The following is a 26,294-nucleotide window of genomic DNA, read 5'->3' on the forward strand; positions in this document are numbered from 1 at the left end:
AGAGAGAGAGAGAGAGAGAGAGAGAGAGAGAGAGAGAGAGAGAGAGAACACAGATATTGGTGCCCTTTATTTCTATCTGAATTTAGTGACTCTTGATGTTCTTGTCTATTGCCCAATCACAATCCCTGTAACAGGGCATCTGTTATGATTGATTTACAGTGTTCCAGTCCCCATGGTCCTCTGTACCATTCTTTGTTTTCCTGGCCTCTTGGGCATTTGGCACTGCTGATCCATCCTCTGTACTGGAGGCTCTGGCTGGGGCCCAGCTTTCTATTGGATTCAGTGTCTGAGTTGGGCAGAAAACAGATGCTGACTAGAAGAGTGAGGGTCCAGGTCCTCCGTGAACCTGGCTTCTTTGGAGTCAAGACCCTTTCCTACCTTCTTGGGCCTTTCCTGTCACAGAAAGTTGTTAAAGGTGAAGACTGTATGGACTGAAATTCATTGTGTGTAGCTTGAGGGAAAGGCGCTGAGGTTTCCATTACCTTCTTTTCTCCACAAAAGACTGAATTTTAATCCAGAACACAGGCATTGGCAGCCATGAGAAAATTGCAAGAGCAGAAGAGACACTGTCCCATTAGAGTCAGGAGTAGCGTGCACATGGTGTATGTATGGGCTACCTAGCCACCTGCAGCGCTCTGTCACCCAAGCTTGTACCCTGCTTCTGTCTTCAGATCTCTTTTGGCCAAGTGTCCTTGGAAAACAATCTAGCAGATGGATCAGTTTTCTACTGGGTTGCTGTTCCCTGAGATAAAACAGACAGTCTCTCTTTGCAAGGACTAAGGGAAGCCCACTGAGCAGGGTTCAGATTCAGGCAATGGAAAAGACCATGAGTATTGATTGATGTTTGTCTCTAAAGAAGGAAACTAACCATGTAACCATGGCTTTCATCTCTCCACAGAGCATCACTGGTCTCCTGCAAGAGTTCGATGTTCAGGCAAGTAGAAAATGTGGTCTTCTTTTTTATCCGTTAGTCTACCTATTCCATTCCTTTCTTCTTTCCATTGGCATGAAGTAGATTGCTTTTTTAAACGTGGAGTCAGCAGAGATCAGGGAGTGGTCTCAGCCTATACCCACACTTTACAGCTTCTCCTGGAAGAAGCTCGTTTGAGTTCTAGTCAAGGAGGCAAGAACTGACCAGCCCCCAGGAGGGCAGACAGACATATTGCCATGTAGCCCCGGAGAGCTGAGGTGTATATGGGAAATTACAGATGTCCAGTGAACACATAGTAATCTTGGCTGTGTCAGGAAATCTGAAACTGGGGTTCTAGGCATAAGGTTGTAGTATCCAGCTCATTCAGAGCCAGATGGAGGGCCAGACAGGATGTGTTTCCAGCTTTGTCTTATAGAGAGTGGAGAAACCCTACTCTCTCCAGTGTCCTGTGCCATCATCCCCAAGCAGGAGTAGCCTGGAAGGTGGAATAAAGGCATACAGCTTTGATGCACTCTTGTCCTTCCACAATAGATGTAGTGTTCTGGCCTTGATTCTGGAAGAAAAAGAAAAACATTAGAACAAGGGTCAGAAGTTTGCATATTTCCATTACAGGTCTAAAGGCTTGAGGTGGGCTTCGAGGGCTACTGGCTACTCTGACCTTGGGGCTCCAGAGATTCCCAGCGTGGGTCTGAGGCCATAGCTTCTGTCTGTTGCCCTTTGGGGACAGCTTATCCTGGTAGGTGGCAACAGGAATGAAGTATTAAGCCATTGCTGTATACCAGCCCTTGGAGTCCACTAAGAAAGGTAGCACCTTCACAACACAGAGATATCTCTCTGAACCCCAAGAACCCTGTAAAGCAGAGTCTTGTCCTTATGTCCAAAGCAGAGGTAGGTGGTGGACCCCACACTTGTGCAGGAGACCCTGTGGGATTTAATCATACAAGCATATATTCATCTTGACCCTTGAGAGGAAGCCCTGAGGCAAGGGATAGTGACCATCTAAAGGCAATTCAGAGATGACACTTGATTCCATTGGAGGGTGGAGCCCATGGCCTCATAAGCCTGCAGCCCCAGGCACAGTGAGGATTCCTGGAGCAACAGGTTGTGGTTTCTACCCCGGGGCTCCTGTTTGGCAGCAACTTAGCCTAGTGTCCTAGAAGAGTCTCCTTGACATATAGCCCAGCTCTCACTGTCCTGGCTGTCCTCAGTCTATCCCTACAGTTGATAAACTTCCAGTAGGGATAGCATCCCTGCATTCTATGAAGGAAACAGAGACACACAAACAGAGACTTACCTGAGGTTATATTACAGCTCAGACCTCCGCATCTCAAAGAAACTGACCCTTTTAAGAGTCAGCAACACTGTTAGTTCTAACTAACCTGACAAGCTATGTGCCTATGGAAAATTACTTCACCTTGCTGGGTAAGCTTCATCCAATGAACACAACAAAATTCCAGTAGTGAACTGTCTACTAGGCACTGCTACAAACATGCTGAGTCTAATTAAATTCAATGCTTTAATTTAACTGTGAGCTGTATTCTGCCACTCTCCACAAGAACCCTGGTTACAAACTTCTCATCACCACTTAATCTCAAGTCAGAAGACCAAGTAGTGATGGGTTCTGTGGTCATCTCTTAATGGGAGCTTCTAGGTTGTCTAGGTGGGGACTGGTGTTGCTAGGATACCGGCCTGGGGCTACAGTAGAGCTGTCTGCCCTGCCATGCCTCCTCTTTAACAGCTTGATATAAGTAGAACTTCCAGTAGTGGCTTAAAAAGCAAAGGCTGAGGTCTGCAAGGAAGCATAGCAGAGGCACAAGTGGGCAGAAGTGGCTTTTAAAGTTCAGGGACTTGACTTTTTAGCCACCAGCTTCTTTATCTACATGAGGTCAGGCTAGAAACATGCTTCTAAGGATCATGGGTGGAAACATCAGAAGTCTCTCTCTCCCAGATTAGTAGGGTAGTCTGCAGGTGACCGGGATCCCACCAGATATGGAAGACAAATAAGCAGACAGGCTCCCTGGCCCCATGTGGAGAAGCAGAAGAAGGACCATGAATGGAGTAGGGGCAACTCCTTGGGTGGAAAGTATCTAGGAAGGGGTTTGGAGTATTGATGGTCCACTGAGGACTGCTTGTCACTTCATCTTTTCTGCTGCCTGACTAGATCATGTTCTGTTTGACTCCCTGTGACCTGGTCCACTGTTTATCAGAAGGTTGAGGATATAGGGGAATCACTTTATTAGCAAGGAGATCAGGGTTTGTGGTACTTCTAGGACTCCCCACGTTCATGTTGAGAAAGGGAGAGACAGCTCTGGATGAAGAGTGGCTTGCCAGAGGCCACCCTGTGTTTGCTATAGGAGGCAGTGTCCTGTACCTTTCTGTCTCAGATCCACAGATGTCTGGGTGGTGGTGATAAAGTCACTGCCTGTTCCCATATACAAGGTATCATACTAAGGGCTTCCCAGCCAGTACCCTGTTTAACACCTCAACAATCATGAGAAGCATCATGTCCACAGGCTCGCATGGAGACAATGACGTGGAGGTGGTTGTGCTGGATGTCACACCAGGTCTAGTTCTGGCTTTATTAGAGAAAATGCACATTTCTGGCTCACTGTTTCCAGGTCCTGAGCCTGAGTGTTTGGTCTCTTGCTTCCTGTGCAATAGCCAGAACTCTACATCGTCCATCTCACTGTCTAGGACTCAGGGATGTGTGTGTACTGTGGTGAGCTGGAAGTCGGTGGAATGTCCTGAGGACTTTGGTTTATCTTGTTCAGCCCTGATCTGCCCTGGTGGAGACATGGAGGGACCGAGTGAGAGCAGACCTTTTACATCAGCGGTGGCTAAGATTGTGACACCCCTTCTTGCTTCTAATCACTGTGCCCTCTTGTCCCAGGGTAATAGGAGCCATGAAACTGTCCCCTGAGGCTTTGGCTATTCAGTTGGCTGTGTGGGCTGAGCAGAGAGCTGTAACTGGCAGCCCTGGGGCCCATCTGTGCAGAGAGGGCTGAGCCCCACAGGCCTCTCCCTGATTAGGGCCTAGTGACTTGCTTTCTTTGCTCACTATGCCTTCCTGCTTAATGTATGATTGGCAAAGTAGTTATCTCTTCTCAAAGTTAAGGCTGAATGTGGGCCCAGAGAAAATAGGAGTCTAATACCAGCTGCTCCTTTCTGGTTATCAACCCAGTCAGTGGCATAGTTTCCATATTTGTTTAAGTGACTTTGTATTTTAGAGAGGAAAATGTTGCTGGAGCTATAACATCACAGAATGTAGCCCACGTGGCATTGTAATCTCAAAGTTCAGGGTCTGGTAAAATGGTGCTACTTGTCTGCTATGAGGTCCATGGGCAAGCCGGGCAGGTACCCTGGGATTTCTCTGTCATCTTGGTGAGTCTTTAGGAACCTGTGCTATCAACTCATTGTCTCTGCTCATGGCTGATGAAACCAGGATAGCATCTGTAAGGTGGCCCCATTGGTCCAATCCTGGCTGGGACTCTCCCATCCAGACCTTTCCTATAGTTCCAGACCTAGGGACCATCTGTCCATAAGACTGTGACTCGCCTCTGCTGTACCTCTTTGGTCTGTCTGGACAACCACATGGTTTGTACTACTCCAGTGATCTCTTGTTTGGTTCTTGGATGGGAGGAGGTAATGTGAGCCTTAGAATGTCTGTGCCTTCTTGACGACTGCTCAGTATCTTCATCCACTTCCTATCCTTCGCATCTCATGGGAGTTGACTTGAGGAACCCAGCTGCTTAGCTGTGCCCACCTGAAGGCAGTCTGCGTGCTACATGGGGAACAGCTCCTACTTTGGCATTTTCAATGAACCTAGATGACTCTTCCTTTTTCCATGGTCTTAAGGGTGTAAGGTTTCTACACATTTTTTCAAGCAGTAGAAATGTGTGCCTCAGTGCTCAGTGCTAACCAGAAAAGACTCTCCTATCAAGAAGAGGGATAACCCCTCTTTGGAGATAGTTTGACTGCCTGAGCAAGTGGTATGGGCCTTGTCTCTCCCTGCCTGTGTCACCTTGGGGTGTCTCCTTGTCTGAAGTGGGCATTGTTTTAACTCACATCGATGTACGTTATGTCTCTTTGCTAAAGGGCCTCTGGATCCCTTAGTGGTTCAGCTTGTGGCTGCCAGCCTGCAGTGCTTCAGGAAAGATAGATGAGTTTGATCTGGTCCTGCTGGGGCAGCTGTCCTGAGAGGGTAACGGCTCTGTCTCTAAGTTTGATGAGCAAGAGTCGTGGGAGTGTTTGAGATTTGAGCTTATTTCCTTTGACTACAATTCTAGAATTTAAGATTATTAAAGCTGCCAGATGCCTTTTAGATGGTCCAGTTCTATCTACCCTTCTGCTCCAGATGTCTAAGCATGGATGCACATCTGTCCCAGGGCCTCCTTACTAGATCGCACGTAGTGGAACCTATCTTTGTAGAGAGATCTGTTTGAAGATGCCCAGAGGTACTATCGAGCACAGAATGTCTCCTGGAAACTGCTCTGTGCTCTCCCCAGATGGCCATATATGAGTCTCCTGCCAGCCTGGAAAGGCCAATGCCCTGCCCTCCCCGTGTTAACATCTAAGGTATAACTCTAGGGAAATCACACAGTGATGAGATGGGTGTTAAAGATGATTCAGCTCCTACATCCAGAGACAGAGTCTCCTCTGCAAGTAGTTTGGAGAGGGACTCAGATCTCTGTCACTTCTGGGTCCAGGCTGGTTGGCTTCCATTTGCTGTTAGGTCTTCAGTGTCTAATTTAGTGGTTCTCAACTTTTCTAATGCTGTGACCCTTTAATACAGTTTCTCATGTTGTGGTGACCCCCAACTATAAGATAATTTTGTTGCTACTTCACAACTATAATTGTGCTACTCTTGAGTCACAATGTAAATATTTGATATGTAATGCCAAAATGGTCCTGACCCACAGGTTGAGAAACACTCATCTAATGCCTTCTCTCTAGGCTCTGCTTGTTTAAATGGCTTCATCTGATTTGGTTTCCATGGGAATATGTTAGTGCACACAGGGCTCTCTGGAAAATGAACAGATGTTCCCTTCAGGGCCTCCTGGAGGTTAGAGAGCCAGACAGGGTGGCTGACCTCGGTAACTCACAAGCTTGGTGCCTACTTCTTGTACCTTGTTTCACTGGAGAAAGCTAGGCTGGGGGCTGTTTCTTTGCCCTTCTGTTGCAAGCCCATCTGCTCATCAGAAATGCAAACAAACAGCCATCATGGGCTAAATTCTTTCCCTACACCTTTGTTTCCTGTTTTCCTTCCCCAGTTAATTCATTCCAGAGTGGGAAGAACTCTCACTAAAAATTATGAGTTCTTAATTCCCCATTTCCTGTCCTTTCCCTTCCCTGGTCCCACTTCCCAGCAAGCTCCTGGGATTCAGAAACTCCATTGGCAGATGGCATGGATGCACATCTGGGCCATGTGACATGCCAGCTGCCTGCTCTGGGATTTCCTAGCAACAACATCCCCTGGAACAGTAAAGGAAAGCCATCTAGGCTGAGGCTTGGAGTTGTGCAGACATGTCTGCACTATGCCAAGATCTGTCAGGCTCACCCAGGTAGACCTTCATCTGACATCAGAAAAAGTTGCATGCTTTTCTTTCCCAAGGCTTAGTTCTAATCTGTGGAACGTATGCAGGGGGGCATGGAGAATCACTACCACCAAGGGGCATGGCCAGCCTTCTATCCATGTACCTTGATGCGATGCACAGACCACAGTGTTTCTCCACTGGATTTTGGGTAGATTGGTCACTCACTCCTTTGTTTTTCCCTGTCTGAGGAACATTCTTCCCCTGTCTGCCTTCCTTGGAGACTCCTTGGAGAATATAACCCTAGATGATTTTTGTGACCAGGGCTGACACAAAGCCACAACAGGCTCTGACCTGTAGCTTCTCTTCTCTGTTTTGGTGGGATTGGTGACACAAAGGGTGGTGATCCCTTACGACATTGCAGTTCTCATCTCCCAGTGTTTCCTATGTTGTGACTTGATGGCCTGGGAGGGGGGTGGTCCACACCACTAGCTGTCCTAGAATCTTGATGAGTAACATCCTCTAGCATCGGCCCAGGGACTTCAGGGAAGGGTGAGATTATGGTGAGTGTAGCAGCTGGTCTCTAGAGTCCTAGATTATCCAGCCAGAGACTTAAGCCATTCTCTCTCCACAGTAATCACCTTCCAACAGTTGCCATAACAACCAACATGTCGAGAGGTAGCTGTGTGAAAAGTACTTTGGAGTCTTAGCTGTGGTAGTAACCTGAGGAGAGGCAAACTTGCCTTTATTCCTGTTCTGGTTGGCATTAACTGTCAACTTGGCATGACTCAGAATTAACTGGGTAGAGAATGTCATTGCCTGGATCATATTGCCCTATGAGCATGTCTTTGGGGGATTCTCTTGATTGTTAATTGTAGGAGAGTTCAGTGCATAGTGGATGGCACCATTTCCTAGGCAGGTTTGTGAACTGTGTAAGAAAGCCAGCCAATTGCAAACCTGCCTGCCAGCAAGCAAGCAGCATCCTCTGTGTTTCCTACCATACTTTGGCCATGAGCTAAGCTTCTTAGTTGACGATAGCCTTGCGTGGAATAGCAAAAAGGCCTGTCTTCAAATTTCTGCCTTGATTTCCTTCAATGATGGATTATAGTGTGGAATCGTAAGCTGAAATAAACCAGTCCCTCCCTAAGCTGCTTTTGTCAGAAATTTTGTCACAGCAGAAAAGTCAGTTAGTTATGCATCCCCCTCCAAGGCCAGTCCAAGTGGTAGTGGGTGCTGAGGGGGGGCCCCCTACCTGGTTATATTTCCACTCTTCTTGCCATCTCTGCTGATCGGGCTCCTAGGTTGGGGATATGCTGCTCTTCCTATTTAGAGATGAGTCCCAGAAGGCTTATGGAGCGGGACAAGGATTTGAAGGGTAGTATCCACAGGGAGCCTGGCTTGTCCTATTTTTAGATGGAGCCATGTGGGTTAGTCCCAAGACAATAAAGAATGTAGCCCCACAATGGACCATTGTTCCCATGGTGGCTTCAGGGACAGCAGATGACCCGCGTCCCACAGGGCTGGGCTGCTGCTCCTGTCTTATGGATTTTTCCAGTGCTTGCTCTGTGCAGGGAAGAGGTGCCAAGCCTGAAGGGAAGGGGGGAAGGGAGACAGGGCTGGACTTTGTGTTTCAGGGGACTCATTTTGGGGACCAATAAGGCATATGGCTCAGGAAACCCCTGTACTGGGGGGTTCAAGAAGCTGGGTATCCCTGCCTCTGTAAGCCAGTGCCTACCTATGTTGACTGGGTCTTCTGGTGTTTGTCTGTGCCTGCCTGTGCCCATGCCAATGGGCCTGTGCTTGCTGTATTATCACTCCCTCATGGGCACTGCCACAGGTTCAAATCCATATCTCAGAGAGTAGGGAGGTGCTCTGAGCTTGCTTGCTTCGGAAGTCTTCAGGATTAGGACCCCTTGCATCTCTCTGTCCTGGTGGGAACAGAGTCAGCTCCTGAGTTTGTGTGTTTGAGACAGTATGTAGCCCAGGCTGTCCTCAAACTCTCCATTCTGATGCCTTACCTTCCTCAGTGCTGGGGTTGTAGATGTGCACAGCCACAACCACCTAGAGTGAAGTCTAGGTGAGATGCCACCCTGAGGTCTAGGCCTGTGTCTCAGTGGTAGAGTACTTGCCTAGTAGGTGTGAGGCTCTGGTTTCTATTTCTGTGTATATGTTCATAGCAAAAAAGAAAATATAGCATGCAGAGACTGTACTTTGGAGGTGGGACCCTGGAAGGAGGGTTCATTCCTTCTGTTTTGTACTAGTGAATCCATGTGCATTCTTTTATCCGTGTGTCCTATACTAGTGCATCCATGTGCTCTTCTGTGCACATGCAGACCTCCATGTGTGCTGTTGGCTAGGACATCAGTGTGCACTCTTCTACTGAAGACTCGTGTGTGTATCCATGTCCATGTGCAGTCTTGTGATGATATACTTATGTGCACCGCTTTACCAGTTCATCTACGAGTACTGCTATTCGAGTAGATGTGTGTACCACGTTGTTCATACATCCATGCCTGCTGTGCTTTTGCACCCATGTGTATTGTTGCTGGGCTAGTTTCTACCCGCTCTACTACTATGAACATTCATTCTGCTATTTTTCTTACAGGCATGAGCACTGGTGTGCAAGTACACCCATGTGCTCTGTTGTATGTGCACAAATGTCTGTGCTGCAATAGTGCCTCAGTCGGGGAATCCCTGTCCTCATGTGCTTTAGAGCCTTATTCTGACCACATCAAGTCTTGTAGGATAGAGACTGCTCCTGTGACAGGTTAGGGTGACTTTTCTAGAACATAGCTTCTGAGTGGGTGGCCCTCCCAGTCCCTTTTTCTCTCACATTAGACTATGAGTGCCACCCTTGTCTCCTACCTCATAAGACTTATATGGGCCCTAGATTCTGGGAGGATGTTTTTGGTACCTGCAATTTTCTGTGCCTCTGTGTCACCTCCATGACTCTGAACACCAGTTGTAGCTGGAGGTGTCACACAGCCCTTCAGGGCTTTTGCAAGAGATGAAGGATCTGGAGAGAAATGGCCTACAAGGAAGGCCTCAGTGTCCCCAGCAAACCTGGGGAGCGCAGCCAAGAGCCAACCGCATCACAGAAGGAAGCTGTTGCCCTCAGATGAGGAAATCGCTCCCAGAATGTATGTGTCTCGGGTCCTCAGAAGCCTAGAGTGACAGCAAAGAGGACAGGCACCAAGGGCCAAAGGCAGGGTCACAGAGGGTCATAGCGGTTCACAACTATCTGCATGGGAGGTTCATATGATGTCAGGGAAAATCAGCCTGCAGGGAGCTGAGGGCTCAGAACTTAGGTAGAGCCTGTCTTTTTGAGGGTAGAAGAAAGAGATGTTTCTTGCTCTCACAAGCATGCATGGCGGGTGGGGTTTGACTGTGGATTACTGAGAACTGGCTTTAGAGTAGAGCAGGAGACAGAATTTAGGGGTACCGTTGCAGGTTCTCTGCTCAATCCAGACTGGGAAGTTGTTGGCCCACTACACTGACAGTCCCAGGAGGTGGATGTCATGCTGAGACTAATGCCTCCTTTCTGCCTTTATCATCCCTGGGAGGATGGTTTAATTCAGGCAAGTATTTGCCTGTTAGTAATATGATAGCTGCTAGTTAAACGTTGCTAGGCCAAGCCCAGTCCACTTCCACAGTGAATGAAGTTAACTCAGGTTGGTATCACCTACTACTGCCTGGCATTTGAGAGGTGCAATGTGGGAATTAGCCTTGGTCTGTGAAACAGAGTGAGTCAAGGGAGCCGGAGTTTGTGTATGTATGTGTGTCTTAGTCACTGTTCTATTGCGCTGAAGAGACACCATTACTAAGGTAACTATTTAGGGAAAAAAAAGCATTTAATTGCAGCTTGCTCACAGTTTTAGTTATATCATGGCAAGGAGCATGGCAGCCAAAATGGTGGTGGAGAAGTAGCTGAAATCTATATCTTGATCCATAGGCTGAGGTTGGGGAGGAGAAAGAAAGGTGAACTCTGAGCTAGGTATTGGCTTCTGAAAACCTCAAAGCCCACCCCTCGTGACATACCTCTTCCAACAAGGCCACACCTCCTAATTCTAATCCTGTCAGAGTTCCCTTTTCTGCTGACTAAGCATTCAAGTATATGAACCTATAGGGGCCAATTTTCTTCAAGCCACGGGATTGCATGTTCCCACAGGAAACTGAAATTGCTCTTTGAAATGGAGAGTGACTTGTAGGAAGTCTCAAATACCTATCACCTATGGGAAAGGTGAGAGACAGGAACAAGGAAGCTCAAATCAGATTCAGACAACAGAGTACTTTGCAGGGAGTGTGACTCGGGTCACCTGTCCCTGGACTGCAGTGGATAACCTGCCAGGGTCCTGTCTTCTCCATCCTGACCCAGCTTTGCTCTCCTTATGCTTTCCCGTTCCCCTCCCCCCTTCTCTCTTTCTTCTTCTCCCTTTCCTCTCTCCTTCTTCTTCCCCTCTCCCTTCCCTTTTCCCTTTTGCCCTCCCCTTTCCCTTCCCCTCCCTTCCCTTTCTCTTCTGGTTTCATATATCTGCTGTTGCCAGTGTAGAAATCTGGGGAACCAAAGGAGGTGTGTACTTGAGGTATCCTGATAATACAGTTGGAAGCATGGTAAATATCCATACTCAGTGAGTCAGCCACAGTGACACTGTGAATCCCATGTGATGGTCCTCTGTCTGTGGTCTCTCCTCAGGAGCAGGACATCGAGACCCTACATGGCTCCCTGCATGTCACCCTGTGTGGGACCCCCAAGGGCAACCGTCCTGTCATCCTCACGTATCACGACATCGGCATGAACCGTGAGTTTGGGGAGCTGGAATGCTTAGGAAGGGCTGGAGGAAGTCAGCAGCTCTTTCTGCTTTTGGGACTTGTTTACCGTCTCAGCCTGGAAAAATCTGAACCGTGCTCTGCTGTTTGTATTGGATGCTCTGGGGACAGGAAGCAAGCCTCTCTGCTTCCTAACACGTGTTACAATGACTTAAAAACTAATACATGCAATGGCCTTTGATACTGTAGTCATTGTGAAAGGAAGGCTTGTTCCTTTTCTCCACTGCCCTGGTCTTCCACACTCCCCAGCCCTGCTGAGGACACCTTGTCTCCTGTATATCCCTAGAGCCTCAGACAAATACAGTTCTCCAGTGTGTGGCCCCTCATGATTGGCTCATGACTGGCTTTGTCCATGGTTTCAAGACTGATATGTGTTGTAGCCTTTGTCAATACTTCACTGTCTTGGTGAATAAGATCCTACCGAATGGACACCACACTTGGTCTTTTTTTCTTTTTTTTTCCCCAACAGACAGCAGGCTTAAGCCTGTCAAAGCAATATCCCACTTCCAGTACCAGTTTCTGTCTTAGTCACTATTCTCCTGCTGTGAACAGACATCACGACCAAGGCACTCTTACTAAAGAAAGTATTTAATTGGAGGCATGCTTACAGTTTTAGAGGTTTAGTCCATCGTCATGGCAGAAAGCATGGAGGCAGGCAGGTACTGGAGAAGTACCTGAGAACGACATTCTGATCTGCAAGCAGGGAGAGGACTGGACCTGGCATGGGCTTTTGAAACCTTAAACTCTTCCCCCACCCCAATTCTTTCAACAAAGCCATACCTAATCCTTCTAATCTTTTCAAATAGTGCCATTCCCTGATGACTAGATCTTCAAATACATGAGCCTATGAGGGGCCATTCTTATTCAAACCACCGCACTGGAGGATGGATATTTGGGCTTTTTGCACTTAACTGTGTTATACACAGTGTTGCAGTGAATGTTCAGCAGTGGATTTTTAAGTTGACAGGAAGTAAGCTAGGCTTAATGGCTTGTCCTCCCAGAACTTGGAAAGCCAAGGCCAGGGGATTGTTGTGAGTTCGAGACCAACCTAGTCTACATAGTAAGTTACAAGTCAGCCTGAGCTACAGAAAGCAAACAAACAAAAGTCAAGTGTGGTAGTAGTGGTGCATTCCTCTCTAATCTCAGCAGTCACGGGTAGTGGTAAGAAGATCAGGAGTTCAAGAATAACCTTAACTACATAGCTATCTCTCTTTGCCTCAGCCTCTTAGCAATGGGAGACTCATCCTAGGAGACACAGGTAGATACTTCTTGCTTTACCTAATGTTCTTCTTGTTTGAAAATTATGTGTGCCTTGAAAGGTGTCCCAGATCCTACAGCCTGAGACCCAGAGAAGTTCAGGAGTGGATACATCTTATATTAACCCCATGGCAACCTTGCCAGAGAGGAGGCAGAGCCAGACCCTCAGCCCCTTTGGGCACTGGCTGCACACTGAGGACCCAAGGAGCTTAGGGACTAGTTCTACACTGTACTAGACCTTAATTTTATGACTTTTTCCCTCTGTCACCAGAGGGCTGTCTGGCAAGAGGGGGTACTATTTCTTTTTGAGATAGGATCTCATTATATAGTGGAACTTGTCTAGAACTTGCCGGGTGTAGACCAAGCTGGCCTCGAACTCACAGAGATGCACACTCTCTTGGGAGCCCCTCTGCTATTGCTAAGTGAAGGAATAAATGAGTATATACCTAACGTCTTTCTCATTTGGCCCTTGGTGTGTCCTGCAGACAAGACCTGCTACAACCCTCTCTTCAACTCTGAGGATATGCAGGAGATTACACAACATTTTGCTGTCTGCCATGTGGATGCCCCAGGCCAACAGGATGGTGCCCCTTCCTTCCCAGTGGGGTAAGAGCAGAGACATTCACCCCAAGAACAGGTGGGGTGCAGGTAGAGGAGGAAATGCCAATCTGGGTTAAACCAAAATTACCCAGGGTAAAAGACTAGATTTATAGTCTCTAAGCTGGGCACAGGGATGCATGCCTCGATCCCAGTACTTGGGAAGCAGAAGCAAGAGGATCACTAGTTTGAGGTTAGCTGTAAGTCATAGCAAAATAATCTTAAATTTTTTAAAAAAATAATTAAATAAGTAAATGCCAAGACAATATATTTTATTTCAACCATTTTTTATGGCTACATGTGAGTGTAACATAACACTTTTAAACTAGTAGTTTTCTTTTCCATTTGTGTGTGTGTGTGTGTGTGTGTGTGTGTGTGTGTGTGTGTTTGAGAGAGAGAGAGAGAGAGACAGAGAGAGAGAGACAGAGAGAGAGAGACAGAGAGAGAGAGACAGAGAGAGACAGAGAGACACACAGAGAGAATGTGCGTGCGCATGAACGTGCTCACGTTTGTGCTGTGCATCTCACATAGTCTGTGCAGCTGTGGGGGCTGGGCTTGCTGACTCTTACAAGGTCTCATACAGGAGGTCTCTCCAACACTCGATGCTGGATGAAATATTCAGGGACAGCCCTTTCCCTGGGTTTGTAGGCTTTCCATGGTGTCCCCACGACCATTTACAGACAGATATACTCTTTTATTACTGATCTCAGTTCTTAATTATTAACTTTTATCATCAAAGAAGAGCAGGGACACCTGGCTTCTCAGGGACAGGCCCACGTATGAAGAGCTTGTTCAACAGTGGGGTACAGTTAACCGTTAACCAGCTGACAAAACCAGGGCTTTCTCCACTCAGTCACCTTGAGACTCCACTTAGTCTGAGAGATGGGGGCGTCATGCAGAGGCTCTTACTCACCATGTTCCTAGACCTGGCCTCCCTTAGAGAAGAAATATGTGACGTGTATCTGTAGATTAAGATGTAAGCGAGATGTGTGCTACCGACTGGTGACTTCAGTGTGCCTAAGGTTGGAGCAGGATGTGGCTTCTCCCTGCCCTCTGGGGTAGGGTCTGGGTGACACCACTTGTCTTGGGGCTAACAAAGCAGGATTGGGGATCAGTGACTGTCTCCTTCTCTTTGGAGTCCTTTTTTATTTTATTTATTTTATTTTATTTTTTTTATACCCAGCTCCAGGAAGCTAACAGGAAACCGAAGCCTTCATAGTTAGGTGACTTTTCTATTATTGTACCTGGGAGGCTCTAGCTCCAAGCTGAGGTGTGACTACTCCCAAAGGAGTCCCGTGTCTTTACCCCTCCTTTCTCCTAAAGGTGTCTCCAGTTAAGTGCAGTCACGCCATCCAGCTCTTTCAGGCTCCTCGACATGTGTTCTCTGTCTAGGATCCATTTCCCCACTGGGCTCTGTCTCAGCATCGCTTCCTCTAGGAAACCCTTCCTGAACAATTGAACAGAGCAGAACTCCTTGCTTCTGTGTCCTCCCAGCCTATCACTGTCCCTTCCCAGCTCAGCGGAAGCTACAGTGTTCGCGTGGGGTGTGCTTACACAGTGGATGCTAAGTGGGGAGCTTGTAGTGCCTGTGTGTGGAAGGGCCAGCTGGTACCTGAGCTTTCAGAATATTCTGGTATTGGTAATTTGTTTCTCCCAGGGTCTGTGTTCTTAACATCTGCCTCCCCGTATACCCCACAGGTACATGTACCCCTCAATGGATCAGTTGGCTGAAATGCTTCCTGGAGTCCTTCACCAGTTTGGGTAAGAACAGGGGACCCTCTCTTCCAAGGTTGTCAGGGAAGGGCAGCTGCTGGCCTCCTCTTCCTTGGTCTGACTACTAAAGTGCAGGTTGGAGTTCTCAGACAGGTCTGGAAAGGAACCTGCCACAGCTTGTACCCACTGTTTCTCCAGCTTGACATTCTGCTCTGTGTCCTGTGACTGTGTGGCCTTCTTGAGTGGCCCCAATGCACATTCTGTCCTTGCCTCCTGATCCTATGGAACATTCTGGAATAGTGTTCCCTGAGATCTTGGCTTCTCTTTCTAGACCGTCATTCTGCCCTTGCAGGCTCCCCTTTCTCTCTCACTTCAGCCTCTCCTAGGGTTAATCCCCATAGTTCTGGCCCATTTTCTTCTCATTCTAAGTTTCAGAATCCAGAATAAAGCTTGGAAGTAGAGTGAGGCAACTTCTTAATGCGCCTTCCTGTAAATAATAGGCATCTCAGAGCCTGGGCTGGCCATGGTCAGGGGAAAAGGAGCAAGAGGGACAAGGCTTCCAAGGTCACAGCTCTGGGCCTGGAGGACACATCAGGGCAGCCTGCCTCTCATGGCATGGGCAAGCTTGTCAGAATCCCCAGCAATGGCATCCAAGGGGTGGAGCTCCTAGGAGTGAGGGATGTTTATAGAGGTGGCCAGGGGCTCCATCCTATCTCCCTTTGGTGACCTGAATCTTCACTTGGTTTCTAGGCTCAAGAGTGTCATCGGCATGGGGACAGGAGCTGGTGCTTACATCCTGACCCGCTTTGCAGTAAGTTCTTTGCCAGTTTGTAAGATTACATTAAAAATTATTTAGGGGCTGGGGAGCTTGCTGAGTGGGCAAGTGTGCTGTTGAGGACTGGAGTTCAAATCCCCAGAACCCGTGTAAAAGACGGGCATGACTGTAGGTGCCTCTGACCTCAGCGTGCCAGTGGTGTGGAGACAGGGGCATACGCAGAAGTGTCTGGCCAGCCAGCCTAGCCTAAAAGGCAACTTCCTATTTGATGAGAGACCCTGTCTCAAGGGAACACAGTGGATAGTGACAGAGATAGGTACCTTTGCCTTGCACTGGCTTTTGCATGGATATTCTGGGCCTGTATACTTGGACAATCGAGTATGTAACACACACACACACACACACAATTTGAAAAAAAAAAGCCCCGCAAAAAACAAATAAACAAACAAAACCAAAAACCCAAACAGGAAAAATAAATGAACTGTACTTTCCTTTCCCAAGTAAAAATCACTTGCGCCATTTGTGACATGTACCCACGCGTGTCTTCATACTAACAGCCTTGATCGTTTTGGTGCTGAAACACCACACTCAATGGGCCTTTTACTCACTGGTCCTGTTTCCTGAACCAGAAATGTGGATGGCTTCCCAGTCAAAAAGTCCTCTGATCCTGCACTGTTTTATCTCTGAGTTTTGTGACCCAGGTCCTCTGGGATCCAGAATCAAGTCTAAATCAGAATCAGACATGTGCTAGTGTCACAGTGACCACTGCTAGCACTATGGGCATCCTTCTTGTCTTTAACTAGTTATCTTAAAAGTGGCTCATACCCTTCTGCCCAAGGCATTTTGATGCTTAGTAAGTGTAGCAGCTTGAGGGTGCTGAGGCATACCATCAAAGTATAATTCAGCCTGGGCATCAGTCTCAACTAGAGGCTAGCATGATCTTGGAGTCCTGAATCCATAGGAATTGCAGGTGATAGAACCACAGGGCTTTTCTGTGCCCTTCTCACTTAGTTGAGGCTGGGCTGTTGTACACTGAGCATCTGGGCAAGCCGAGGCTCTGTGAGGTGAGGGGACATGCAAGTCCATTCTTCCTTTTTCTCTGGCTTCTTCCTCCTGTTCTCTTGAGGACCTAGTCATGTTTTGAATGATCGAGAGCCTCAGTTCTGCATGGATTATGCAGGGAACCATTAACACCTCCTCTCGGGTCCCACGGTTGCTGGCTTAGAGCCCTCCACATATGTCATGTTGTGTCTCTGATTACAGCTCAACAACCCTGAGATGGTGGAGGGCCTCGTGCTCATGAATGTGAACCCCTGTGCTGAAGGCTGGATGGACTGGGCTGCGTCCAAGGTAAGGCTGGGCAGGGCAGGGCAGGTTAGTGGGGTCCCAGCCTCTACTCAGGGTTGCACCTTCTTGGCCCCCCATCTTCTATTTTCCTTACTGTCCAAGAAAGCAACCTTCCTCAGCCCTGTTTAGGCTAGCAAGCATTTGCTGCTCTAAAGGTCTTAGTGGTTTGGCCCTGGTTGCTATCCCAAGGAACCCTGTTGATCCTATTGATTTTTTTTTTTAAAGTGAGGATTGCTTTCTTTTTTCTGTAAAGTCCCCATCATCTGCCAAGGATAGGGAGAAACTTCCAATCAAAGCCACACCAGCTGATGTGACTAGTCTCTCATTAGGATAGTAGTTTTCTTAGTTTGGGTAGCTGTTGGGGAAAAGGGCATGGCCTGCACCCACCCCTTCCTGTCTGCTAGATGCTCTGTTTCTTCCTAAAGTCTTGATAGAGTTTAGGAACCCTGTCCATCCCTGTAGGGCAGCCAGGAATGAAGAATCCTGCCTGGCTTTTATTTTATTTTCCAGCTGAGAAAGGGACATTCCATTTGGGTCCACTTGGCTGCTGGTCCACTGTTCTAAGCCAAACAAGGAGGGCTGGGGCACTGGCCTCCAGCTGAGAGATAGGCTGTGGTTTTAATGAATTTCCCATGTGCAGTCCCCCTAGCCTAGAAACACAGCCTGCATATCTAAGGCTATTAGTGCGCCAAGAATGAGTGTCACAGCCTTTGATGCCTAGTGACTTACAGGATCTATGCTGTGGGAGCCTTACTATATGGCCAGATGACATGGTTCCTAATGCCTTCAGTTATAGACAAGAGACCTGAGATCTAGGGCCTTCAGCCCCCATCCCATCTCCAGTGCTCAACAGCTGCAAGTGGCCATTGAGTCATTCCAGGACCCCAGGTCAAGTGTTCATCTCTCTTGCCCTTCCTTACCCAAGTGGATCTACCTGTGCTATCTGCCTATAGAGCACCTACAATGTCAACATGCATTTATACAGCTCCTATTGTATACCTAGTGGCTTGGATGTTATGTCATGGTCTGAACATTTATTGAAAATCATTTGCATACTACTCTGCTTTCAGATCCTGCTGTATACAGTCTCTTTGGAGGGGGTATGGGGAGTCGTTAGTTAATTCAGAGATCTCAGGAAATTCATAGACCAGAAACTGGCTTGAGGGGAGAAGCTAGTGGTTGGCGTAGCCAGGGTTGAGTGGACCCTGATCTGTAGATGGGGGGATCACCATGTATGAGGGTGATGGTGCCTTTGTGATGAGGACTTTGAACACTGCAAGCAGGGGAAGCTTGGCTAGCTAGGTTGTGGCTCCACCCAACTTGCTGTATGTCTCTTCCATATCAACTCTGATGGGAAGGAACTGGATGGAAAGCCGAGCCTGGCCTGCCTTGGGCTATAGGTCCAGGAGGGGACTGGTGACAGGAGCTGAACTGCTACACAGCAGATCTGTGATAGACAAGATGTCTGAGATAACCAACTTTTGCTGAGGAAAGGCTTACTTGGGCTCCTCAGTTTGGAGTATTGGTCTATGATCTTGGCCCTATGACAAGACAATATGCTATGGCAGTAGGCCAAAGGCTGGGAGAAAAAATAAGAGACTACTCCAATGATCTGAAGGCTTCCTGTGGGCCTCAACCTCTTAAAAGTTCCCGGCTATCTCCCAGTACCAAGCCTTTACTAAACTGACCTATGAGATACATTCTAGTCAAGTTCTACCAAGGGGTCATGGAGACCTGGGTGAAGCCCAGGAAGCCAGGTGGTTAACGCTCTGCCTCCAGGGCCTTAGGCTGACTGACTGACTCTCCTTTCTGCTGCTGAGTCTCAGTTGCTGATTTTTTTCTTGGTTCACCCTCTACAGATCTCGGGTTGGACCCAAGCCCTGCCAGACATGGTGGTGTCCCACCTCTTCGGCAAGGTGAGTGGTGTAGACCTGTGTCTTCACTGAGCAACTAACCATGTGACACTCAGTACCACATGGGCATGTGGTACAAGTGAATTACAATCAAGGGGTCACCTAGGCTGAAGTCTGTGAATTTTTGTGAAGTATTGACTCATAGCCAGCAAGCCATTCATACAGTTTCTCTTGCTTCTCCTACTTTGAGAATCTCATACATACGTACAATGTCTTCTGAACAAATGTACCCAAGTTCTTCCCCTCCATCTCCTCCCAGCTTTCACACCTTTCGTGTGTGTGTGTGTGTGTGTGTGTGTGTGTGTTCATGTGTTAAATTACAAAACCCTACTGGTGCTGCTGGTATGAGCAAGTGTATAGGGCTATCCACCAGAGCATGAACAACTTACCTGGGGCACATGCCTTGATGAAAACTGATCCCCCTTCTCCCCTCCAGCCACCATCAACAACCAATAGCTCCTCACCAGGGGTGGGGTTTCATACTAAACTTTGTTGAAGCACAGTGTACTGTATATTTGAACAAATCCACCAGTCATCATGGCAACTGAGATAATGGAAATGTCTTTCACCTCTCCCCCTCTATTTCACTGCACTGTGAGCCATCCTCTTCTCGATCCTCCCAGGCACCCTGTCCTCTGCTTTTTGTCCATGAAGTGAATCCTATACTACTCTCTTTTCCATGGCTTCTCTCCCTTAGAGTGATTTTTTAGAATCTATTTACATTTTTTGGACACCATCATAGGTTCAGTACTGCGTAATATCCCACTGAATGGACATACCATTGGTTTCCTGTTGACCTGTGTTGGGCCTTCATTTGTAACAGTTGGGGATTGTTAGGAGTGAAGTCTGCAGTGTATGTGTCTGTGGGATCAGCTCTTGGGTCTGTGTGAGGCTCTATCCCCAGTACTTTCCAAGGATTAGCTCATAGAGTCTGTTCAGGAACTCTGTGACCATGGGATAAACGTGACAATCATTCCAGTTTGAACTGAAGAAATTCAGACCAGAGATTGAATGGCTTGGGTAAGGTCTCCAGGAGACCACAAGAAGTATGACTAGGATTTGAACTTGTAAGTTTGACTACAACATGCAGTCTCCTAAACCTCTTCCTTTGCTTGGGTCTTACATGAACTGAAGACAGGCATCCATGCAGTGTACTGGTGGCAGGCCCGGCTTCTGCTTTTGTCTGGTGTCACATCTTTAGCCTCCTCCAAGGCCAACAGCCATGAGAGAGGATACACTTTTGGCTCACATCCAAGTTCAATGCCTGGAAAACCCCTCTGTTGCCCAGACTTAGTGAAGCACTGCTTACTGGATGTAGCATTCTCTGCTGCTGAGCTGATGAACGTGGCAACAGTTTGATGCCCTCCTGAGTCTCAGGGCAGCAGAAAACATCCTTCCTTGGCGTAATCCCTTACCTTGTAACTGAAGTAGCTTAGAACAACCTGAGGTTATCATCACACAGTCCAGACTGTCCTCAAGTCCCTTGAGCCTTTTTGATGCCCCCAAGTTACTGCTATTAATTTGACCAGATTCCTCAGACCACTTTCTCCTAGGATGTCTTTGTCATGGCTAAGGCTCCTTGATGACAAAGGGTCCTTCTGATCCCCTAAGTGACAGGGTAGGTATAGCGGGAGATATTTTAAATCGGCTGCATCCAATCTGGCTTTTCTAAATCAGCCACCATGTTCCCAACTAGCCTAGGTCTGGTCAGGTGGTCAGAGACACCACCCCTGCCACTCATGAGACACCAGCATGTGAGATGGCTCTGCCAATCTACCATGCTATCTCCACAATGCTTAGCTGAGCCCAGACCATCCCACCTTCCACGTGGGCCCGGTAGGAATGAGACTCTAATGCTTAGATTATCCAAAGGCTTTATATATTTGGTAACGCTCAATAACAAGATGCCCACACAATCAGAGGTGTAACCCAATACCCAACCTAGATATATCAACTATATTTGATTGCTAGAGAAAGATGCATGTCTGCTTCCATGTTCCCCTCTCTCTGGTCTCTCTCCCCTAGCTCCTCCTCTTCCTTCTCTTCTTCCTCTCCTTATTCTTCCTCTCCTTACTCCTCCCACCTTAGCTCCTCCCAACTTGCGGGAAAAATATCCCGCAACAGGTAGGCTGCTCTGAGGTCTACTGTGAAGCAGGAGTCCTGAGTTTAGCTGAGGCTCCTGAGGGAAACCTGGGTCTCTCTGGTACCAATAGCTATCACTCAGCAGTCCACACTGGACTCACTCAGTTACCTCTGCCTCATCCTGCCTTCCCTCCTTATTCCCGTGGCTGGAGAGTGGTGACAAACCTTCCCTGCTCTTCCCTCTGTTACCACAGGAGGAGATACACAACAACGTGGAGGTCGTGCATACTTACCGCCAGCACATCCTCAATGACATGAACCCGAGCAACCTACACTTATTCATCAGCGCCTACAACAGGTGAGAGCCCTGTACAGGGGCAGAAGCTGCCAGGTCATACTAGGGTCCTCATCAGTGTACTGCAGCAGGCCTGGGGGGAAAGCAGAGCTCAGGACTGGCCAAGTAGCTATAGGTTAATAGAGTGGGGCCTGGGGAGGACAATGGCTGTGGAGGAGCTGCTTGGCCCTTTGCACTGAGTGAGCTCTGCTGGGATCTGAGCTCCTACCCAGACTGCGGGGCCAGATGAATGGCAGGCAGCTGAGTGGTCAGAGTGGAGAGCTGAGGCTTGTGCCCAAGGCTGTCTCAGAATAAAAGTCCCTGTGGGCAGAGCTGGGCAAAGAAGTGAAACATTGTGAGGACGCAGAAACCTGCTGGGAGAAGAGGTAGCTGAGGGTAACAGATGAGGTATTTGTTCAGAGCTTTCCTAGGGAAGGGACTACACAAGGATATTAGCATCAGTCAAAAGTTCTGGAACCTTCTAGTGGAAGCTTCTGGAAGTACTTCTGCCACACTCCCAGCAGTGAGCCTTGCATATATCTGACCTAGGACAGTGCCTAAGACTTAACCTGCTGGAAGTGAGTTTGCATCTGTAATGAGCTTAGGATCTCTGATGGACTCTGGTACCTTTTCCATAATCCTGTCGGCATCTCAGTGCAAGGGCCTCTGACATGCTCACTGTTGTCTGAAGATGCAGATGAGTACCAAGAAGAGGGAGATGGGCTCCTGGCTGGACAATGGGAATCCCAGGAATCCCTGAACAGCAGCTAATGGAAATGGGCTGTTACTGAGGCTATTTCCCGATGAGGGAGCAAAAGCACAGAAAGGTTGAGTCTGCTTCCCAAGTCACACAGCTAGGAAGTGGCGCAGTGTGATGGTTTAAATCCTGCCATGCTAGCTTCAGTCTCAGAGCTTCGGAGGGTAAGAGTCCAGGTGTTCACTTGCCGGGACCAGGTCTACACTGGACTTCTGCTAGCCAAGTAGAACACCGATGTAGGCTTCGGCTGACATAGAAGAGCAAGTCTGAGTTTTAGAGATGACGTCAGAGCTGCCCAGGGAAGGCTTCATTTAGCAATGGAGGCATGCTGGGTGATCATTCCAGAGCTTTTGCAATGATAGTTGGGGGCTGTAGCTAGGAGGACAGGGAGGCAGGGACCTCTAGTGAGGACCTGATTTGTTTTCCTGTAGAAATAATATTAATACTGATTGCAAATTTTGGGCAAAATAAGGAGGGTTTTGCTAGAAACAGATGAGACCTGTTGGCTGTTAACTACTTCTGTGGACACCAAGTAGCCATGGGGGTCTTGAAAGCTCTGTGACCTCATGAAGATGACCTGTGGATGTTTTTCTAGAATGGTCTTTGGTGGGACCTGCAGGTTGGTGTAGTTGGAATGGCTTCTGGGGTAGGTTTGCTCATACTAACCATGTGTGAATTAATCTGCAGCCGGAGAGACCTGGAGATTGAGCGGCCAATGCCTGGAACCCACACCGTCACCCTGCAGTAAGTGGCTTCTTTCTCCTGTGTTGCCTTTCTTGCTTTACTCGGGGCTGCTGGTCGGGGCTTCTGCTGTGTAGGAGAAACGAAACCTTAGGGTGGAACACTACAGTAGAGATGACTATGTTCTATCCCAGGGATCTGACTTGAACTTTTTCCGTTGAGTAGCTGGAGTCAGCATCAGGACAGGGAGTGTGTGATCATATCTAGAGCCCTTGGATCAGGAGGCCGACTGCCTTTGTTAAACACATTCAACACTGATGGCTTCCCAAAGCCTATAGATGAAAGATGCAGGACTTGATAGGAGAAAGTAATGTCTAGGAAGAAAGGCCACGGCTAGCATACTGCCAATGATGGTGTCTTTCTGTGATTTCCTGTGTGTGCCACACTGCTGGGTACTTGTGAACCTGGCTTTGTAATTTATGCCAGACATTGAGATTTTTTTTTTTCATCTTAATTTCTGGAAGATTCGTTTCTTTCCTTCCTTGGACAGAGGTGCTTTGGTATGAAATCATTAAGACACTAAATCATTGGGCTGAAATTTTATACTAAGGTATCAGTAATTGCTAGCCCATTTTTCTTCAAAGTTTGAAGCAGAAGATTGTATCCTAGAGGCATAGAGATACAGAGGGAGCTAGGAAACCTGAACAGCCTTTTAGAATCCTGCTATAGCCCGAAGTCTGAAGTCTAAGAACCTGGAGATGGATCCTGGGCTGACTCCTCTTCCCCTTCCCCTCTTCCCCTCTTTCCCGTGCAGGTGCCCTGCTCTGCTGGTGGTTGGAGACAACTCCCCTGCGGTGGATGCTGTGGTATGTATCAGTTCAGCAGGCCACATGTGCTCACCTGTATGACCCTCCCACTGCGGAAGTCATTGTTTAAATGTGACATCACCTTGGGGCAGAGCTCAGACCAGCTTCTCTCTGTGGCTACCAGTTCTCACTGCCTGGCCATCCGCTTCCCCTGCTCTCCTGCTTTTCATGGACACCTCATCCACATGGTGGAATTAATGCTAGGCTTCATGGTTAGGGATTCTTTCCCAGTCTCAGTAGCAGGCAGACCTTCCTGCTTATCAGAAGAGCAAAGCAGCCCGGTCAGGCAGAGCTTTCTGCCTCAGTCTACCCTTTAGTTCTCATTGGCACTGCTAGGGAGGCTCAGGAGGATGCTTACTTTCTGATAGTCCCACTCCTGGGGAAATACATGACATGAAATTCTGTTGTTCAGAGTTAGGACTATCTTGCTCTGCCTCCATGGAGCTGGATGTGCCCTGAGTTGTCTCCAGGTCACAGAGTCAGTGTTAGGGCCAGGCTCCAAAGCCACATGTATTTAACAACCTAAAGCACACCTTATCTTTTTATGGCTGAAGGAACACTGGTATTTCAGGTAGTAGGACAGTGTAGGGCACTCATGACGTTGGCTATGAATCGAATACTTACCTGGCCTTTCTCCTTGTTTAGGTGGAATGCAATTCCAAATTGGACCCGACGAAGACCACTCTGCTCAAGGTAATGATCAAGAGTGGGGCTGCCGTTGTCATGGTTTCGAGGCCTCATGTGATTTGGGAGCTGAGCTATGCTTATTGAGGCACAGAACTGTTTGGAGCCATAAAGGCAGAAGGAGGAGGATGTCAGCTACATAGCATGTTTTAGGTTAGCCCTAGACCGTATATTGAGACCCTGTCTCTGAAAGACAGGAAGAGGGAGACATGAAGAGAGGGAGTTAGGGAAGGAAGGAAGCAAGCTTGGAGTCCATCTGAAGCTGTTACGTGGTCCATCCCAGGGACTAGACTGCAGAGGGCATTTTGTCCATGTAGGTGGAGGAAGAGACTGGGAGCACAGGACAAAAGTCCCCTTTTCCTAGGATAAGGCAAGGATATCCTTGCATCAGATCCCTCTGGGTAGTGAGAGGTTGTGAGGCCAAGGAAAGGTCCTCCAAGAAAGTCTCCTGAGTTCAGTGTGATTGCTACCTTGTGCTCAGAGGTCTAGAAAACCCCCACAGCATGCAGTCAGGGTTGTTTGCACAGCCAAAGCCACCAGTGTGTGGCAGCTGTGTCGGGGATGTGCCCCAGGCCTAGGCTCCTTCCCAAGAGTCTCACTTCATTGCATATACTCTGGAGGTTGGGATCTTGAAAGTTCCATTAGCCACTACGGCTTCCAAAATGGTGTAGTTGAGTCTATTGTGTACGCTCTCAGGGGTTAATATGGAGTGGCCTGTGAGGGCTATTTCTGGGTGTAAGTTTTGAGGAGTAGTTGCCAAGGAAGATAAGGGGTCACAGTCAACCGCAGCACCAAGCCAGGGCAGCGTGCCAGGTGGGTGGTGCTGGGGGCCAGACTTACAGAGCACAGATTGGCACAACTATGACTTGGGTGTTTGGTGCTAACCAGCCTCCCTCCTTCCTAGATGGCAGATTGTGGAGGCCTTCCTCAGATCTCTCAGGTGAGTGAAATTGTGGCTTTTTCATTCAATACCTGTCACCTCCCACTGTTGGGAGCATATGCCTTTGTGGCCCATGAGCTTCCTTTTCCCCACTATCTCTGTGTGGCATCCATTGAGAGTTTATGCATAAATCCTACATAAAATGTGCTTTATAAATGTTGTGGACTCACTTGATCCCTATCGAGCAGCTTTTGGGGACTGGAGGACCTTGAGGTCCACAGGCTTAAGAGATTTGCCAGATGGACTTGGCTTGGCTATGGAGTCAGAATTTTGGTTGTCCTGCCCTAGCCTTGGGCCACTGGGAGCTCAAGCCCAGAGAAGAGGGAGGGACAGTGAGGATATGACACCAAAATGTATATTCACCTCTCTCTCTCTCTCTCTCTCTCTCTCTCTCTCTCTCTCTCTCTCTCTCTCTCTCCACACACACACACACACACACATACATATAAGCATATGAGGGTTGAACATGTGTGCCCATGTGTGGGGACCTGTATCTCGGAATCTGCACAGCTTACTTGCTCATCTTCCTCCAGTCCATGTTCTGCTTGCTTCCTGCTCTCTTTATTGGCTTGCAGCCAGGACAGACCTCGCCTCATCAGGACTAAAACTATTTAAACACTAGTGGGAACTGAGCTTGAAGCCCGATTCCCATGTAACCCCTCCCACCATCCCTTCCCAGGCTAGGTGTGTTAGCAAAAGACTTTCTCACCTCTGGTCAGATTGAACTGCACATTCTCGGAGGCTGGAGGTGCTGACATCTGAGCTCAACAGCATAAGGGGAAACTGAGACTGAAGAGAAGGAATGTTGCCTACGGTAACAGTTGCCAGTAGTATCCAGCTGGCCCACTCTTTTCATTCAGAATCAGTTCATCTTCAACACAAACAGTGTCCCTTTTCTCTGTACCCAACTCATGCCCTACTATGCCATTGTCTGTAGTGTCACAAGATCCTAGGGGGCAACTTTTGCATTATCAAATGTCACTTGGGTTCTTTGCCTCCTCGCAGATGAGTGGCAGGATTTGTACAGATGCAGGGTGGCGACCACATGGTCTCTGTTTT

The 26,294-nt window shown here is 48.1% G+C and overlaps 1 protein-coding gene across 1 annotated transcript in view; it reads left to right on the forward strand.

Moving 5' to 3' along the window:
• Positions 1–26,294, forward strand: part of Ndrg1 (N-myc downstream regulated 1) — a 43,243-nt gene that overhangs the window by 10,775 nt on the left and 6,174 nt on the right. The window contains exons 3-14 of the mRNA XM_028773242.1: positions 899–934; positions 11,156–11,261; positions 13,032–13,152; positions 14,842–14,904; positions 15,607–15,667; positions 16,895–16,981; positions 18,838–18,894; positions 21,228–21,331; positions 22,752–22,808; positions 23,560–23,611; positions 24,257–24,304; positions 25,200–25,235. Coding sequence (XP_028629075.1) covers positions 899–934; positions 11,156–11,261; positions 13,032–13,152; positions 14,842–14,904; positions 15,607–15,667; positions 16,895–16,981; positions 18,838–18,894; positions 21,228–21,331; positions 22,752–22,808; positions 23,560–23,611; positions 24,257–24,304; positions 25,200–25,235 — 828 coding nt within the window. The remainder of the gene's footprint in view (positions 1–898; positions 935–11,155; positions 11,262–13,031; positions 13,153–14,841; positions 14,905–15,606; positions 15,668–16,894; positions 16,982–18,837; positions 18,895–21,227; positions 21,332–22,751; positions 22,809–23,559; positions 23,612–24,256; positions 24,305–25,199; positions 25,236–26,294) is intronic.

Source organism: Grammomys surdaster, unplaced genomic scaffold, assembly GCF_004785775.1.
Source record: "Grammomys surdaster isolate TR1022 unplaced genomic scaffold, NIH_TR_1.0 224, whole genome shotgun sequence".
Lineage (NCBI taxonomy): Eukaryota > Metazoa > Chordata > Mammalia > Rodentia > Muridae > Grammomys > Grammomys surdaster.